The sequence below is a fragment of the Varanus komodoensis genome, unplaced genomic scaffold (assembly GCF_004798865.1).
Source record: "Varanus komodoensis strain SLA01 unplaced genomic scaffold, ASM479886v1 scaffold13_1, whole genome shotgun sequence".
Classification (NCBI taxonomy): domain Eukaryota; kingdom Metazoa; phylum Chordata; class Lepidosauria; order Squamata; family Varanidae; genus Varanus; species Varanus komodoensis.
Genome location: NW_025335408.1, coordinates 5,009,320 through 5,026,449, shown reverse-complemented (window position 1 = coordinate 5,026,449; position 17,130 = coordinate 5,009,320). Strand labels below are relative to the sequence as shown.

The 17,130-nt window shown below is 40.3% G+C and overlaps 2 protein-coding genes across 15 annotated transcripts in view; one reads left to right on the top strand and one right to left on the bottom strand.

Moving 5' to 3' along the window:
* Window positions 1-6,097: 6,097 nt before the first annotated feature.
* ZCRB1 (zinc finger CCHC-type and RNA binding motif containing 1) lies at window positions 6,098-11,444 on the bottom strand. 5 transcript variants are annotated; one of them, XM_044423107.1, is made up of 8 exons: window positions 11,245-11,442; window positions 9,226-9,314; window positions 9,023-9,051; window positions 8,605-8,716; window positions 8,410-8,517; window positions 7,904-8,016; window positions 7,732-7,807; window positions 6,098-6,618 (listed from the first exon to the last, which is right to left on the bottom strand). In XM_044423107.1, exons 1-8 carry the CDS (start codon window positions 11,318-11,320, stop codon window positions 6,490-6,492), a joined length of 732 nt encoding a protein of 243 aa, XP_044279042.1. In that variant the 5' UTR covers window positions 11,321-11,442; the 3' UTR covers window positions 6,098-6,489. The 5 variants fall into 5 exon arrangements, with proteins under 5 accessions (XP_044279042.1, XP_044279043.1, XP_044279045.1 ...); XM_044423108.1 differs by having other exon boundaries at window positions 10,507-11,335; XM_044423110.1 differs by having other exon boundaries at window positions 10,511-11,335.
* Window positions 11,445-11,586: 142 nt separating this feature from the next.
* Window positions 11,587-17,130, top strand: part of PPHLN1 (periphilin 1) — a 51,481-nt gene continuing 45,937 nt past the window's right edge. For 5 of the 10 annotated variants that reach the window (XM_044422914.1, XM_044422913.1, XM_044422912.1 and 2 more), the window contains exons 1-2: window positions 11,634-11,758; window positions 13,112-13,157. In XM_044422914.1, the coding sequence (XP_044278849.1) occupies window position 13,157 (1 nt within the window). In that variant the 5' untranslated portion in view covers window positions 11,634-11,758; window positions 13,112-13,156. The other 5 variants (XM_044422910.1, XM_044422916.1, XM_044422911.1 and 2 more) reach the window with 5 other exon arrangements.

Sequence of the window (17,130 nt, the reverse complement as noted above, 5' to 3'; positions counted from 1 at the left end):
GCTTTAGATGTGGAAATTCATACAGGAAAAGGCTATCAATGACTGCTAATCACAATGGCTACTTATCTTGCTGTTTCCCACATGATGCAAATCCATGAATTTGGTTGTTGAATTTTGGATTGTCATGATGTGTGGCTAATGTGTGCACTAATAAACCATAATTTGTTAAACATAAACAACTCAAAAAGTATCTATGGAGTATTGTTGGGTTGTGCACTTTGAGTTATTTAAAGCATGTTTATCATCATGTGTATACCCAGAACCATGGCTTGTTCATAGGTTGTTTTACCATGCTGCAGAGGCAACGGGCAATTAGAACAAAGAACAGCTGCTCTACATACCAGGATTACAGGTAGGTAACACAGGAAAGAGAAAGGATTGAAAAAACAACTCACAGTTTGTTTGCATGTAAATCCTGGGTGTGGCAACAACCTTGATTAAATTAAAAATGGATTAGTATTATGTGTGAATCAAGCCACCACCTCAGTATCAATGGCTGTAGCCGTCTGACTAGCAGTTGCTGTGAAATCTGGAGGGGTGGGGATTGCACTGATGTTCTGCTTGTGAGTTCCCAATGGATAGGTGGTTGACCACTGTGGCAACAAAATTATGAAGATAGGCCTTTGATGTGATTTGGCAGCTCTCTTCCTGTTTTGTAAGAATTCAGCAAGGTATATAATATGTCCACAGTATACCTGGTATCCCCAGTGGCAGCTTAGTCTGTATTCATGCTTTGCTTATGCTAAGCTGTAGATGCTTACAAGGCTTGCTCTTAAAAGAGTTTTGAATACTTGGACCAAATCCATCAAGGTGTCTTCATTTGATCACATAAGCAGTTCTCATTCATTTCAACTGGACTCTTCATATATTTCACCTCTAATGGATTGTTCCAAAGTGCAGCAGTGTGCTTTTACCCACTGCCTCATGAATTGTAATAAACCAGATCACAGTTCCAGTAAGGCACGTGACTGCCTGCAATGTACCACTGTTGCTATGATATAAACTTGGATGTCCTCTAATTTCCTTATGCTGCATAATGATAAGAATGGACTATAGGGGATTGGTTTACTACAGTGCAGGATTCCTTCCCTGCTCCACACTTCCTAGTGGTTGCCTTTGATGGTCTTATAACCTTGGAGATGCATTTGATCTGAGACTCTCTGGAGGAATCATCGTATTAATCAGACAGGAAGATTCTGACATTGATGTCTCAGGAACTGCTTCAAGCTAGTATGACCTCTATAGTCTCACCAGGGACTAAGCCTTTCATACATGCTTTTATCTCGTCCTGTTGACCTAATTGCTATAACTCTTTGCTTGCTGGTTTACCAAGTACCATCTTTTTCTGGAAAAGAAAGTGAGCATCTTACTTGTGCAAAAAAAGGGGGGGCGGGGCTAAGAATGGCCTGCAGAAGCAAAAGGTGTAATTACTTTGGAGGAAATTTACATCTGTGGAACAATATATGTTTAAATTTAAATAGACTGCAGTCCTATGATCCTTGTGAGGACATCAGAGCAGCGATAGAATGTGTCAGAACTTCCTCTCTAAAGGTGGAAAACTCCATCCCCAGAGAGGTGAATTTGATCTTGGAAACCCTGTCCCAGGTGCCACATAAATCTGGTGCTAGTAGAAGCAATAAGGAAGATTTCTATGGCTGTGTCTGGGGAAAGCTTGGATGTGCAAGACCCGAAGCCTCTGCATTTCATGGCATGTTCCAAACCAGGAGCAAATCTATGCCAGTGCTGGAGGTAGCACAGATTAACTCCTGTGCATTGGAAGCAGTGGGAGGGCGGGGGGGGGGGTCACTCAAAGGAAAAAATGGCCAAACACCACCAGCAAAACTCTGTTTCTCCCTTTTTTCTCCCATTACAGCATGATCCTGGCAGGCCTTTGGATACACCAACTCCTCATTCTTTGTTTTTCCCAGCTACATGCACATGGTAGGATTGTACTGCCCATCTTAGTTAAGTACTTTATAGTACTTCTCACCCCTCTGGAGAACATTATGGGCTATTGATAGCATGGCTGTGATCTTGCTCATTTTCTGTGGGGATCTGTTACCAGTCCTTGAGATGGGATTAGTTTTCTCTTGCTTTCCAATCGCTTTTTTTTTTAAGAGCGTGGACAGTATGGCTGACAGCTCAGAAGTTTCGATAGCAGCCTTGAAGAAATGACTGTTGCTATTATCCCATCGTTTTTGATGAAGTGCTGAAGCTGTCAGGATCCACTCTGCTCCAGGGCTTCAGCTGATGGTCAGAAGCAGACACGCAGCTTAGTACTCGCTCGGTCCCGGGCACTACTGGAGCTCTCAGCCCCGGTGAGTGCCAGCTAGGAGCCCAGGGGGAAGAGCTATCTAAGAGCAAGCTCCACAAGAGACCTTAGCGGCACAGGTCTGATGGTTCACTGTAGTCCTTGTGTTGTGTTGTGTGCCCTGCCCAGTTATTCCGCCTCAAGGTACTTGCACCTCTGTTTGTCTTCCTGGTTTTCAACCCTTGGCTTGTTCATGACCACATCCCTGTATTGCTCTGTAGCTACATCTTAGACCTGCCATTAAACCTTGCCTTTTGCACTTTGGCCTCCATTTTGCCTTAAGTTCAACCGCCCTAGTCCTGGTGCTTCTCTTGTCCCTGCCACCCATCTCCTGGCCTTGGACCGTGACAGAGGCTGCAAAAAGGAAGGCCTGCCCAAACTAGCTGGTAAACTTGTAGCAGAGGTAAAACAGGAATTGGAATGCTTGCACTTGGGGTCCTGGGAGCCACCATAAAATGGCTTCCCTCGTCACACTTCCACAAGCTTACTAGACAGATATGACTCCCTTTTTCTTTTTTCCTTGGTGGCTGTGCACACTGCAGAGATAGTCACTGGCCTGCTCTGTCCTGCCACCTTGCTTTTTCTCTGAGCTAGATCCACATGTGTCTTAGAGGCATGCAAGGAAAATGAAGGTGCCAGCAGCTGGAGGCTCTCACTTTGCTCTGAAGCAATCCCAGCTGGCAAGAAAACATTTTTGCTTAAAATAAACCCCACCCTACCTTGGGATAGAGCACCTATAGGAAATAGGTCTGTAGTCCTATTTCCTATCCTAGAAACTAGACTTTCTAGTTCCCAGCTCACCTCCTAGCTCACCTCCTTAGACTTCCCACCACAGCCATTTGGCTTGGGTTTCCTCCCCCACAACCCTACTGCTTTCTCTATGATCAATGGAAAACACCTCCTTCACTTTGGCTGCGATCCAGAGATAACATAAGCACAGCAAGCTCCTATACATTAAACCTTTTAGTCCCCTGCCAGCCCACAACATTTTGCTATTGAAGGTCACATCCAAACACCACCAGTCCCCCACCCGACCATGCTGGGAAGAGCTTATCAAGGAGACAGGCTGCTTTGATAATAAGTGCTTTGTCCATTTGAAGCTTTCCATAAAGCCCATTAGATCCATGCCTATACATCTTAGAGATTTGCCCACAAGTGGATGGTGATGCATTCATGATCGCTGCTCCATGATTACAGAACTCTCCCAGAGTTCAGGCATAGTTCAAATGCAGAGATCTTTTGAAAGCTCCTTTTCTCATTTGGCCTGTTTTTAGAGCACATACTTAAACCTTTGGTGGAATAAACTAAAAATATGAGGTTTTATGTTTTAATATAGTTCTGTAAAGTATGCTTTATTTAGAAGACTCACTTCCCCTTCCAGTCTGTCTAGGGTAGGCTCACTGTCTGAAAAAATTACACATTAGTTCTCACTATAGGCTATATTCAAAGTAAAGCAGCATAAGTAAACCATAATGTTCATTTTTAAAAGGATAGAGTGCTTTAATGCATATTTTCAAGCCAAATATGAACTGTCAATATTACGCAACTGCATACAGAGATGAGTGTTCATATTTCCCACAGCTTTTAAGTCATTGTTGGCCTTGAGATATGTATGCGTATAATTTATTCTGTGTGTCCTTTTCATAACACAAACAGCTTTAAAAAAACCACTAAACGATCATGTGACAAAATAAACAGCTTTAAGAGGCTACTTTGATGGGCAATAGATCACTAAGGATAGGAGAAAGAAATAGTACGTGCCACTGAAGTTCCAAGATGAACACCAAAAGCCTTTCCTTTTAAGGGTTGCTTTTGAGCTTCTTTTAACTCCACAGGTGCCAAAGCATGTATTCTTTTACTTGTGATTTATATTTTCAGGTAATCCATAGAGTGGCCCATGACCATCACAGTTTAAAAAGCATATAAGGGATTGGGGATCCGCCCCCCCGCCCACCTCGCAAGCCATGCTTCTCAGCTTTGGATAAGCCATATGCAAACAGTTAAGCAAATACATGTATATCTAGCATCTGCCACAACTGAAACAAGTCACCTTGGCTAGTTTAAGCCATGGTGCCTGTGAAAACCAAGGCCAGAGCTCTTACTAGTAATGTCATTTACATACTGGGGAAGGGCTTCCAAGCTACCTCTCTTTGGCAAGAATCCACCCTTCAGCAAGTTTACTCTAAATCAACAATACAAATAACTTGAAAGGCCACTTTTATGTTTACTAACCCAATGAGATTCATGAGAAATTTTTTTCTTTCAATGTTGTGAAAATTGTATGCCATTCTGACTATCTCTCTGCCATAGTTCACCCTTTTCTTTCTAGCATTACACAAAACTGAGTTCTTGAGAACCCTCTTTTTTCAACTAATATGCAGTCCTTTTTGTAATTTATTCTCTGAAGCACAACCATTTGCTCCGGTGTTACCTTTCGTTTTCCTGCCATGATTCTTTCCTCTACAGCCAATAAAGCTGTCTACACCTTGTCACCGTTCTTGACTTTTCTTCTCTTTCTCTTCACCCAGCTGCCTTCTCTCCACTTTGGAGGCTAGCTGTGCAATCCTGTAAATATCTACTCAGGAGTAGGTACCACTGAGTCCAATGAGCCTTAATTAGGTATAGCACTGCGATCTTAAATAAAGCTGTTGCACAAGGAGAAAACAAATAGCAGAGAGGGTTAACCCTTTCCCCCACTGCATGGCACTTACAACTAAGGTCAGGGCCACACATACTGAGAACAAAGGGGATCAGGCACATACTGCAAATGTAACATATTAGGTAGTTTGAGCCCAAGTTCAGTGCCAAGGTTTTCATGCACTCAGCCGCTCCCATCAGTGAAGGAATTGTGGCTTTAGGTGGACTGTGCAGTCTAACTTTTACTACAACTGACTGCTAAAACAGGACCAACTCTACCATGCACCTCTGAATGTAGACAGATGAGATGAGGTGATTCAGGCACTGAGAACTAGTGTGGTATAATAGTTAAGATTGCTGGACTGTGACTCAGGAGATTTGGGTTCTAGTCCCCGATTCAACCATGAAACCCACTGGGTGACCATGGTTCAATAACTCCTCTCAGCCTAACCAACTTTGCAGGGTTGTTGTTGTGAGGGTAGAGGAGAACCTTGTAGGCAGAATATGAATGAAATAAAAAAAATCACCTGTCCATACTTCCATTTTGGTTTTACAGTTGGGACCAATCTTGGACTTTCTACAACTGTTGAACATTTCTGTAAGGTACTGTAAACTGAGAACTACCAAATGTTTACAGGCTTAAACTATGCTGTAGTTTTCACCAGCATGACCAACCTCTAAATGGTTTGGGCCATCCCTTCTATCATCAGCTGGCCTGACCATGTGGTTGTAAGATGGCATGTGCTGTAGGACTGTATGACTGAAGGTAAGCCACACTGAGGAAGAAAGGTACTACTGTGTTTACCTTCATTAGAGAATTTAGAAATAAAGACACAGAAACACAGAGACAGAGCAAGACAGAAGAGGTCTCCTGGGCCATCTATGACCCATGGCTCCAGCCGGTTCCACTCATAACATGCCTACCATGTTAATGTCCAACCTATCCTTGAAGACCCTCACCGATGGGGCTTCAACTACTTCCTGTGGAAGCCCATTCCACATCCTAGGGGTCCTACAAAGTTGGAAAAAAGCATAGCTACAGTATGGCCAAGCAACGACTTCAGGGATGTCACAGCATTACAATTGACCCAAATTGAATACAAGCAGTCATGTGGAGGTAAGAAAGAACAAAAAATCAGAGACATTTGATTACACATAACATTTCTAGTTTATCCTTTTCAGATTGTATACATCCTGTCCAAAGTACAATAAAGATCTGTTTTATGACATAGATCTTCAACACACTGTGGTATCATGGCTCAAGTGAACAGTTTTTTTATAATCATATGAATATAAAGACTCGTAAATGCTCCTAACAGCATTCAAATGTTGATGCTAGAAATAAAAACATGTTTACTGAATCATAGTTGAGGATAAAATGAAAAAAAAACCTTATCCATGATATCTATCAATCATGAAAATATTATACTTTTCACTGTAAAGATTCACTTGCAATTTTATAAATATTTGTGTTCTCAAATTACTATTTATTTTATTTACAATGTACAGAACACAAGTCCATATTTTCTATAGTATATAAATCAATCACTGAGTTCTTCCTCATCACTAAAATATGCACTTTTTTTGATCCGGGGTCTTCTTGAATCAGATGTTGAAGGCTCCCCTGCTGTCTGTGTTGACCTTTGCTGCTCTTCTTCAATTTTGGCTTGCTGCAAGATAAGCATATACAAGTAAAGTGACAGAAGATATGGAGTTATCATGAAGTTATGGATATCTGTCCCTCTAGCATATAAAACTTTGATAGGCCAGTCATTTGCTCATTGATATGATTTGTACTATGTCTGTATGTTTTGCCTGAAACACTTAAGCATACCTTGTGAGAATCTTGCATTAAAGAAAAAAAAAAATGAAAACACAACAACTTGACCCCTACACAACTGGCATCTGTAGCAATTTCTTTCTTTCCTTCTAGCTCCTTGAACTAAGTTAAGGATGTGAAACTTCTTTTCTGTAAAAAATTACAGACCCATTCTGGGCAAAGAAATCAGAGGCCAGATTCCATTGGCCATTTTGATCCCTAATTTCATTCCTTTGACTGGGATTTTTTCTTTTGGGTAGGGGGAACGGGGACAGACTGATGCTGTCACATAAAGCCTCATACTCTATGCTGACCAACCATTCCCCATCTCCTGGGTTCTGCTTTCCCCCCTCCAGGCAGGAAAGCTTATTGGCTGGGTAAAGGTGGGTAAAGACGAAGTGGAAAGTGGCAGTGATCAAAGTGGGAGCAGTGGCAGTCAGACTGGAACTGGATAGTCACCTTTGTGTGCTCTGTTGTGTATTGCACTGTGGAATAGAAATGCTGGCAGCTGCCCAGTGGGAGTAAAGCAGTCAGTCAGGTCGACCTTGAAGAAGCCATAGCAGTGGGGCCAAACTACTCATTAGTCTGATCAATCAAGGGAAAACTGTCATGGATTCCTCTCTCCCCCCACCCTGCTTCTTTGCTAGGTCTCACCTTTTCCACAAAATCAGCAACAAGAAAGGGAAAAGGGGTTCTTTTTCAGTGATGCAGCAGGAAAAATGCCCCCTTTCTGTTGGTTAAGGAGGAGGGGCTGAGAAGGGTGTGTTGGGAATGTGTGCGTGTGAAGGGGATAGAGTGGCAGGGCATGCAGCAGTGATTCCACCCACCCTGGGCAGTGGCCTTGCCACTGCTGCTCTTTGACCCCTGCCATTTTGGCCTGGCATCCACCTGGGTAAGGGTCCCACAAGCTTTTCATTGGACAGAAAAGACATTATCTGTTGGATGCAAGTAGGCATTTCAGTACCTGGAAAGCTATAGCTTGACTGAGGCTATCAAGAGCAGGGTCTTCTCCCTCATCTTCACTTTCTTCTTCTTCCTCACTGAGCAGCATGAAAAGAAAGGGGGGATCCACATGTTTCTGAATGCTTGCACTTTCTAGAAAAAGTAAAAGTGTGGAAACTCCTTCATACACTTACATTTCTTCTTCTGGCTCAATTACTTTCTTCCTTTTCTTCTTTTCTTTCTTTTTGGGTGGTTCACGCTCTCCTAGCATATTCTTAGGACAAACATAGCTTAAATGACCTGTTTCCTTAAAGTAAAAATATATTAGTGAATAGAACTCATGAAAAAGCACAACAGCTTGGATAATCAACATAGACATAAAATATTAATCCATCTATACAATTTTGTCTTCACAAATTCCTATTCTTAAATAGTGAATCTGTACCAGTGTAAAACTTGCAAGTACTTAAGTGTGACAAAGCAGAAGGAAGTTGCAGTCTTTCTGACAGCTGTAGTATAAAAAGCATAATTAATTTTAGGTTCAGTACTGGAGATATTACAGTCAGCAGAAACATATATTCAGTAATGAAAAATAATTCTGACAATTATCTATAGCTTACTAACTGGTAACCCAACAGCTTACTTTGAGATGGACCAGATTAAGGGCACTACCAAATATAGATATTATGTATGTACTTACTCCGCATTCATAGCATTTTGATTTGTCATAATAGTTTCGTCTGCGGATGAATTCTGCAGCTCTTCCATTGTCAATAGCAATACTTGCTTTTATTACTCTTCCAAACAGCTAACAAAAGAGGTAAAATCCACATCTTAGCTTTCTGTATGTCTTGCAAAATGTATCCTGCATTTCACAAAATGTATTGTTACCTACTTGTTTGTTGTTAAGTGCCCGAGAACAGTTATGTGCTGATTCTTTATCCAAGAACAAAATAAATGCAACCCCTTTACTCCTTCGTGTGTCTTTGTCTTTCATAATTGTAACTCTGAAAAGCAACCAAATTATATAAACAAAAAATAGTGCACAACCTTTATGTATCTTTTGTTTTGCTGTAATTTTAAACTTTGATGTTATATCATGTTATTTTCTTATTTTAATTGTAATGTCTTTCCTAGAGAGTTTTGGCTGTTGGGCGCTATAGAGATATAAATAAGTATACACCACTGTGCCATCTGTGTCCCCATAAATAAGTATAAGCCAGTACAAAATTAGAGCCTATGAAATCTTGGATCCATCAATGACAAGACCGTAAACAAAAATATGCAACATATGATGCCATAGCTATACTTACTTAACCACTTTGCCATACTTGGAAAAAATCTGGAAAGAAAAGAAGGCATTTTAACTATTTAGGTTAGGAACCAAGAAAGAATGCAAAAAGGTGCTTTTCAGAAGTCAAAATACACAATACGATGTAACAAGTCATGGTTATGTTAATGCAAAATCAGGTAAAACTCAGTATTAATATTTGATTTTTAAAAGAACATTGCTTACCCTATATAAGTCATTGTTTGTCAACGAGAAGGGCAAATTGGATACATAAACTGTGCTTTTGCTTGGTGCTAGACCTCCACTCATTTTTTCTAGAGGTAAAATGAAAAAGATTTATTAGTTGTCAAACCAAAAGATGTACTTTATGGGGACTTATATAAGCAATTGTCATGTATCAAAATTTCAGACAGCAAAGGCTTTCATTTATTTCAGCTGTATTTACAATACCATGATCATGCTCAATAATGCAGAACAATTATCCCAGAAAGTGATGTCTGCACTAGCTGGATGGAGTTTCTGATTGCAACTCCAGCCAGAATCTTCATTTTCTTATTAGAAGCTACTGCAGTCAGGAACACAACTCCAGATCTTTGCTCTTTGCTGTAGGAAATACTACTCCTCAATGAAGAAAGGTTACATTATTTGAAGCTTTTTAATTTAAAAAGAACAAGAAAGGAGGGCATACAGAGGCCTGAAAAAATAATGGACTGGGCTAAGTTTGTTTCTAACAGGGAAAACATAATTGCAGTTGCTATTATAGTTTTGTTATTTTAAATTTGTGTCTGTGTGTGCTTAACCTTTGTTTAATTTTAACTTTTGTTAACCACCCAGAAAGCCTTGACTATTAGACAGTATAAAAATGAAGTAAATAAAATGATTTATTTGTACTCTCACAAAGCTAAGATATTAAAAACAGACAAAATTGACTACTTCATATAGTGCATATGCATATAGTGCACATTTATTATGACAAAATGTGATGGTCACCACCAGTCTAGATGATTTTAAAAGAGGATTAAACAGATTCATGACACCTAAGACTATCAATAGTTTCTTTAATGATATCCATATAATAACTCCAGTAACAAATGGAACATGCTTCTGTATATCAGTTGCTGCTGAACAACCACAGAAAAGGGCTCCTGAGGTCATGTGTTGCTTATAGGATTCCTAGATATTTGGTTGGCCTTGGTGGAAAAAGAATACTGGACTAAAAATTCTTCAGTCTTCCAGTGTTCTTAGCTACACTGAAAGCTTTTATAAAACATATCTGAATAGCACTTTCACTTTCAGAACACATATCTTTTCAAGTAATGAGTGATGTCTCTGAAAAGCATGTGCAAGTGACTAAAATAAAAGATTGGTAGGCTTTGGAGTATACATTGGCTCACACAGATTACTCTCCTCCCCACTTCTTTTTCTTCATCTTGTTTATAGAAACGATGATATTTGGTAGAAAAGTCAAAGACACAAATACATGGATAAGAGAGCATATCTACTTACCTACCATCAATGTATCATTATCTGAGTGAAAGATGGGCTTGAGAGCAGAGAGACTAGGCTGTGCTTTTAATAATGTTCATTCAAAGCCACAAACCACAGCTTTTAGTATGACTAGTACAATTAATGACATTGTTTTGATATTGTTTCTTTTAAATCAATAGCTCAAAGTCCCAACCATCTCATTCTAACCTGTTGACCTAAGTTGCATGACACATGTACCATAGCTTTTATAAGTACAACCTGATTAGCACTTTCTTAAAAAGACACAATTTTCAATAGGAATTACTCCCAGGTAAACACCCCCAGACCTACTGTTTAGTTCTTCCAAGTGGCATGCTTTAAAGCGTAAATGTCCCCAGAAAATTTTAAAGACGGGAAAATGTTTCTGCTAAAAATAGTGATGCTCTTATTCAAGAGCCCAGAGCACCTAGTGGGATATTGTTAGTCTATTATTAACACTACTCGGACTAGATCCGCACTGCAATGAATGGGACTTTACTCAAGACTGTCACTAGATGCAATCCTAAGGATGCACACGACTAAGAGCAAACCCCACTGAATTCAGTCTCACTTCCCCTTAGGGGCAGGTCATGCGGGGCCGGGGGTAGACCCGAAGGAAAAGATCGCTGAGGCACGAGGCGCGGTTTTACTAACCACAGCCAAAGAAGCCGCTCAGTCAGGCCCACACAGAACCATAGCGCCGGCTTCCCCTAAAGTGGCCTGCCGCGCCCGACTCGCCTTGAGGCGCCTTCCCTTGACGTCTTCCTGATGACGTGCCGCAAGACTCACAGTGGGTACGGACATAAACAGACATCAAGGACTTCTACGTTACACCCAGTCTCCATTTCCGGCTTCCATTTGAACGCCACCATAAGCGGGGTCGCTACCCCAGTTCTACCACCCTAAAATTTCTTTGCCATGTTGTAACTCAACCGGAAATGTAATTATAGCACAGTACGTGAAGTCTCTTTGGTGTAGTCTTGGCAGCCTAGAGACCGCGGGATTGGATGAGTGAAGGGAAAAGGAAATGCTGTTCAGTACGTTTCCTGTGATGTTGAAGGCGCGCCGGAAGTGGCCTGGGTCGCGACGCCGTACGGCCGTGGCTTTGATTTGCGGCGGGTGAGTTCTTTGGGAGGAAAGCGTGTGGGTGCTCCGGTTCGCTGGGCAGTTTCTCTCACGTGCCGGGCGACGTTTGGTGACCCGCCCGGCGCCGTGACGTCTTTCAGAGCTTCCTCTTCTCGGCGGCTATATGGTGTGTGTGTTTCTTTTATTTTACCGCGCCTCCATGATTTTGACTGGCCGAGGGCCAGGCAAGGGTAGAGTCTGTTCTGCTTGAAGTGCTGAGCCGCGTCAGGCGTTCAGTCCCCGTCCCATGCTTGTCAATTCAGAAGTAAGCCCGGCTGGGTGCAGTCCCCTTCCCTGTCATAGTGCATAAGGTAGCTGCTAACCCGCCCAAGCTGGTTCTTTTTACCAATTGGGGGTAAGACTAGAAGTGGGAGCATCCTTGGGTAAACAAAACAAACCGTGGAAGTGTGCAAAACCTTTCCCAAGCACCATGGGAGGAGTTATTTGCAAGAATTGTGTTTAGAGTTAATATGGTATTCTGGTCAAACTAGTCTTTGTAGTGCGCTTTCCTGCTGTTCTTTCAAGAGCTTTGATCGAAAATAGCAAACATGTATATTTCTGCCTAGCAATGTATATTGAGCAAGTTGTTCCTTGCTGCCATGCCTGTCACCTGTCATTATGCTTGTAGCAGGGCAGGAGGGGGATCACAACTTGCATATCTTATTCTTCTCTCTCTCTCTCTCTCTCTCTCTCTCTCTCTCTCTCTCTCTCTGTTGGTTATGTCGTACTTTTTAAGTAAGCTTTTTCATTTTAAATCTTGTTAGATGTGATAAAATGTCATAGTTGTGAGCCGCCCCGAGGCTTCGGTGAATGGGGCGGCATAGAAATGTTTTAATAAATAAAATAAATAAATAGTGGGGGAAATCATAGCAGGATTATGGACGGGTAGTTCTTTCTCTTACTTTTTTCTTTCTTCACCCAATCCATGTTCCCTTGTTGCATATAAGTAGTGAAGTGCATTCAGATCCAGAGTCAAAAATAAAAATATGCTAATGTGAGAACGTATCCACAATGCCTAACTTTCAGTGGCATTCATATCCAGAATGGGTAAGCAGGCATGCCAAGGCAGTGTGAATAGATTGCATCAATTTGTATCTTCAATAACATTAGCACAGGATTGAATCCACACTCAGATGAGTATTTATCTCTTTTTTTCTGATCTAATAAGTGATAGGAAAGTCCATTTTCATGTATATGAGCTATCGTTTCAGTTGGGTCAACTGAGTCCACAGGAACAACTGCAGTTTGTCAGTGCAGTGGAAGGTGTGTGGTGGGATGTGTCAGACTCTGTTCTATAGAGCCAACTGCAGAGACAGCCTCAACTTTGATTAGAAAAGAAGGGGATGATGGGGTGGAAGGAAATGTTTCCTTGCGTAAGCTTTTTGCTCATGCTACTTTGAATCCAACATAATATGCTAGATTTTGAACCTTCCAGTATTAATTGCTTTTTTCCCTAACGTAAATGGTTTTAAATCCACAGGAACTAATTGATTGGGATATAAAATATTGTTGAAGCAAGCACAAAAGTAAGTAGTTTTTGGAAATGCTGTCTTCCTTCATAATGAAACTAGAATTAGTTCTAGTAAAAGCAGTGCTCAGCAACCTACAAAAGAGCCAACTGTAACTTGCTGAATAAAATTGGAAGTGGCATGCACACTGCATTTGTCCAGATACATAGTTTAAGAAAAGATTTTTAAAAATGCTATGTTCAGATAAAGAAAACATGTTAAATTAGATCAATTTCTAAGCTGGCAGAGATGCAGGCTGTACATTTTCTGATGCAAATAACCTTATATATAAATTAGCTTAATTAGTATAGGAAAACTTCCCAGTTCAAAATTGTTCAGAAAACCTGCATCGCTAGTTATGCATGTCTTAAAAATAACACAGACAATAAAATCAAAACTAAAGTTAACATGTTCTGTCAAACACAAGCATATTTAAATTTTTAGACCAAAAATGAAAGTCTAAATATTATTGATCTAATAATAATTGACCATTTATCAAAAATCAAGAGAAAATGCTTGACTTCCATGTGAAAGCACTCAACCGTGATCAAATGACATAATAGATAATGTGTTTATTTTCAAAATTATGACTATTTAGGCTGCCAACCAACTCACCTTATGAATATTCACCTCTGCTTGGTCACTGCCAACTGTTCCTTATGTAAAATTTGAATAATTTACCATATAATCCTGTGCATGTCTACACAGAAAAAAATACTATTGAATGTAATGAGACTTTTCCTTGGATAAATGTGTAAACTGGTTTGTAGTCTAAACCTTCAACTCAGGGAACAGCTAGGTATGATACTAATTGTAGTGAATGTAGTTAACATGCATTGATAAGTTATTGTACAGAACTGGTGAGTTGTTGCACACAAACAGGGATGTTCTGCTCTTGTGCAATCCACAGTTGTCTCCTTTATAGGCTGTGATATGGAAAGCTGCACAACTCAGTGGTTAATCTATGGTTTATTGTTTCATTAATTGCTGGGTTGTTCAGCCACTAAATGCAACAATTGAGGTTTATTTATCACATTGTACAACCCATGAAAGAACCAGTTGTGAGTTGTGGAATAAAAGGGGAAGAGGCAGGTGCTGTGAAGGCATTGCACTTGCTTGTACATGATAAACCTTTGGATCTTAAACTGAGAGTTGTCATCATGAGAGAACAGAACCAGTATCTAATAGGTTTGCATAATCTTGTGTATGTTTTAATTGGAAGTAAGCACCCCTAAGTGTAGCAGAACTTATGTGAGTGTTCATAGGACTGCAGCTTTAATTTCACAATTGCCTTAAGCAGATCTGTATCTTGTGCTACAGGTAAATTTTTACACCTTATATCCAAACACTTGAGATTACATATGCATTTGTTTATTTATTTATTTAAAGTTTTTTTACACCGTCCAATACTAAAGTCTCTGGACAGCTTACAAAAAACAAAACAATCACATACAACAAACATCATCTTCATTTTCTATTCAATTTTAAACCCATGGGCGATAATTATGTGTACAAGTTCATAGAACATATGGGTCTGAATCCAGTGCAATAATTCCTCCTGTAAATTTTAGGGCCACTGAGGATCCAGTGATTTGCCAGTGCCATGTTCTTGCTGTGCAACCTCCTGTGTTGTTCCAGGGGTGTCCCCAAGCTATGAAACAGACAAGATGCAAGGGAAGAATGAAAATTGATTTCCCTTCCATTAGTTGGCACTGGAAACTTCATTCACAACCATCCTGATTGCCCCTTACTTTCTACAAATAGAACTTGTTTTGTTTTGTTTTTTGTGATTTCTATGTCGTTTATCCTATTGATTGTGTGTCTGCAGCAAAATATGGAAAATACTACTTTTCTCTTCCTTTTTAAATTGATATGTGAAACGTCCTCTCGGTAACAGACGTTGTCTCCTATTGTCAGGAGCTGAGTTTTTCCTTCAATTTGTGTGTTGTTTCGTTAGCCAGGTTTTCCATGTACCGTTATAGATAGGGGTACCCGAGTGGTTTACAGTGTGCCTGACACTGAACAAGATTGATCTGTTAAAATAGATTTTCTTTTTGGCATCATGTTTCTAAAGGCTAAGTGGATTATGTGATCTGTCTTTTGATGGTTGATTTGATTATAGTGTAATTTGATGGTTGGGGGAATTACATGCAAAAATATCTGTAAATTGCATGTGACAAACTGAGGCCTTGTGAAGACTACATCTATGAACAGAAAATTCTGATGAGAGTTTGCTTCATATAAGTGTAAAAGAATCAATGCCCCTTGAATGCTTGTTGAAATTTCTTACTGTCCAAATGTGTTGGAGACTGAACCCAGTAATGCTAGGGTGAGGATGTTTGTAATATCAAAGTTATTTGGGGGGTGGGGGGGTGGATTCGATAAGGTCCATGCTTCAGGTGGTTGGGTCACCCTTGAACTCTGGGAAGCTTACGACTGTAGGTGACAACTTCCTGTGAAGTAGGAAGTTTCTATCCTGTGTACCTCGATCACTTAAATCTAAAAGGGAGAAGAAAATGATAACATGAAGAGGATTTGTATGTTGAATTCATCAAAGATCTTTAAGTCTGTATTTCTTACTTTTCAATGTTCAGGAAATATTTAAGCTGAGGGTGACTGTACAGTTGCCTTGGGGTCCCTACTGTGCCTGACTAATGATCAGCACAGCAAGGTTGCTGAGGTACCTTCTCCCTGTCTTCCTCATTTCTCCTGTTGGTATCCCAGAGGAGACTAAGGGGTGAGTTCCTTTCTCTGCTGTCCTGGCTTCAGCAGGAGTTTGCAGGGAGAAATAGATGATAGTTATGCAAAGTACTGCTGGGATATCATCTACTAGAGGCCCTTGGGCAGAGCAGCAGCATTTTTTTTTTTATTGCTCTGGCCAAGGTACTGTGTAGCCTTTTGGCCTTCATCTAGCTGTGGACAAAATGCTAAGCTGTGGTGTTCTGAACCCAAGAACAAGTTATGACTACTTAGCATGGTTATAAACCACCCCCTTGGAAGTGAGCCTGGGGTTTAGGCAGCTCACTCAGCTTGTCATGAGAACCCAGTCAGAAACTCTGTTAATGGGAATAGCAGAGGCTGAGAAAGAAAATAGGTTTTTAAGTGTTTTTCTCACCCAGTCTCTGTGGTTAGCAGTAAAGGGGATTTTCTGGAAATGTCTGAATAAGAAAAAAACTTCCAAGGAATTCAGGCTCATTTGTGCTGAGAAGTTTGCTGTTTGCCTTGGAAAATCACTAGATGGTTTAACTTTGCAAGTGAGTTAAGTACAAGTAAAATAAGCATCATGATAAAAAGAGCTCATGTCATTTTCTTGTTCCAGCGCATTAATATATTTTACCTTAACTATTTAATAAAAAAAAATGAAAAGTCAAAAATGTACCCTAAATGTTATATTATTTATGGCTTTTTATATAAGCCGTCCCGAGGCTATGCGATGGGATGGCATACAAAAATTCTAAATAATAAATAAATATTATTACATTTTATTAAAATAGCTGAAAAACAAAGAGAATAATACGTACTTAGTTGGTTGAGGAGTTTGCCCAGCCCTGTAACTGACACTGTGAATAAGCAAGGAATGTGAATTATTTGTGGCACCAGCGACACAGAGTTCTCAGTGGACAATTGGGCTTATTATGGCTTGCACCCTCTTCCTCCCTGCTTGGGCCTGCAACAGGTATCCTGGGGTTTTGGTTGCTGAAAACACCTTGTCTCCCTTATGCTCTGCAGCTGCTTTTTTTGCAGCTGCTGCTGTTTTCCTTGTCAAATGATGAGTTCTCAAGCAAAAGCAAGTAGTAAAGGTGGATGACAATATATCCAGCCCCTTGCAGGGTTCCTCTAATTTTGAAGTATAAATATGATAATTTTCACTGTCTTCAGCTTTTCTCCCCATTCCTTAAACTCTAGGTACTCAGAAAGGGGGAAAAGTGCATCCGGTCCCATTTACAGAAACACGAATCACAATATCCTTGTGGTGTAGCTGTTTGAATTA

What these genes read in the sequence shown, in the direction of transcription:
- ZCRB1 (XM_044423107.1), bottom strand. Translation starts at nt 11,320, where the DNA reads ATGTCTGTTTATGTCCGTACCCACTGTGAGTCTTGCGGCACGTCATCA. An exon ending in CAAACAATGACTTATATAGG is followed by an intron (nt 9,052 to 9,225) that starts GTAAGCAATGTT and finishes TTTTCTTTCCAG; the next exon opens with ATTTTTTCCAAGTATGGCAA. An exon ending in ATTGAGCCAGAAGAAGAAAT is followed by an intron (nt 7,808 to 7,903) that starts GTAAGTGTATGA and finishes CATGCTGCTCAG; the next exon opens with TGAGGAAGAAGAAGAAAGTG.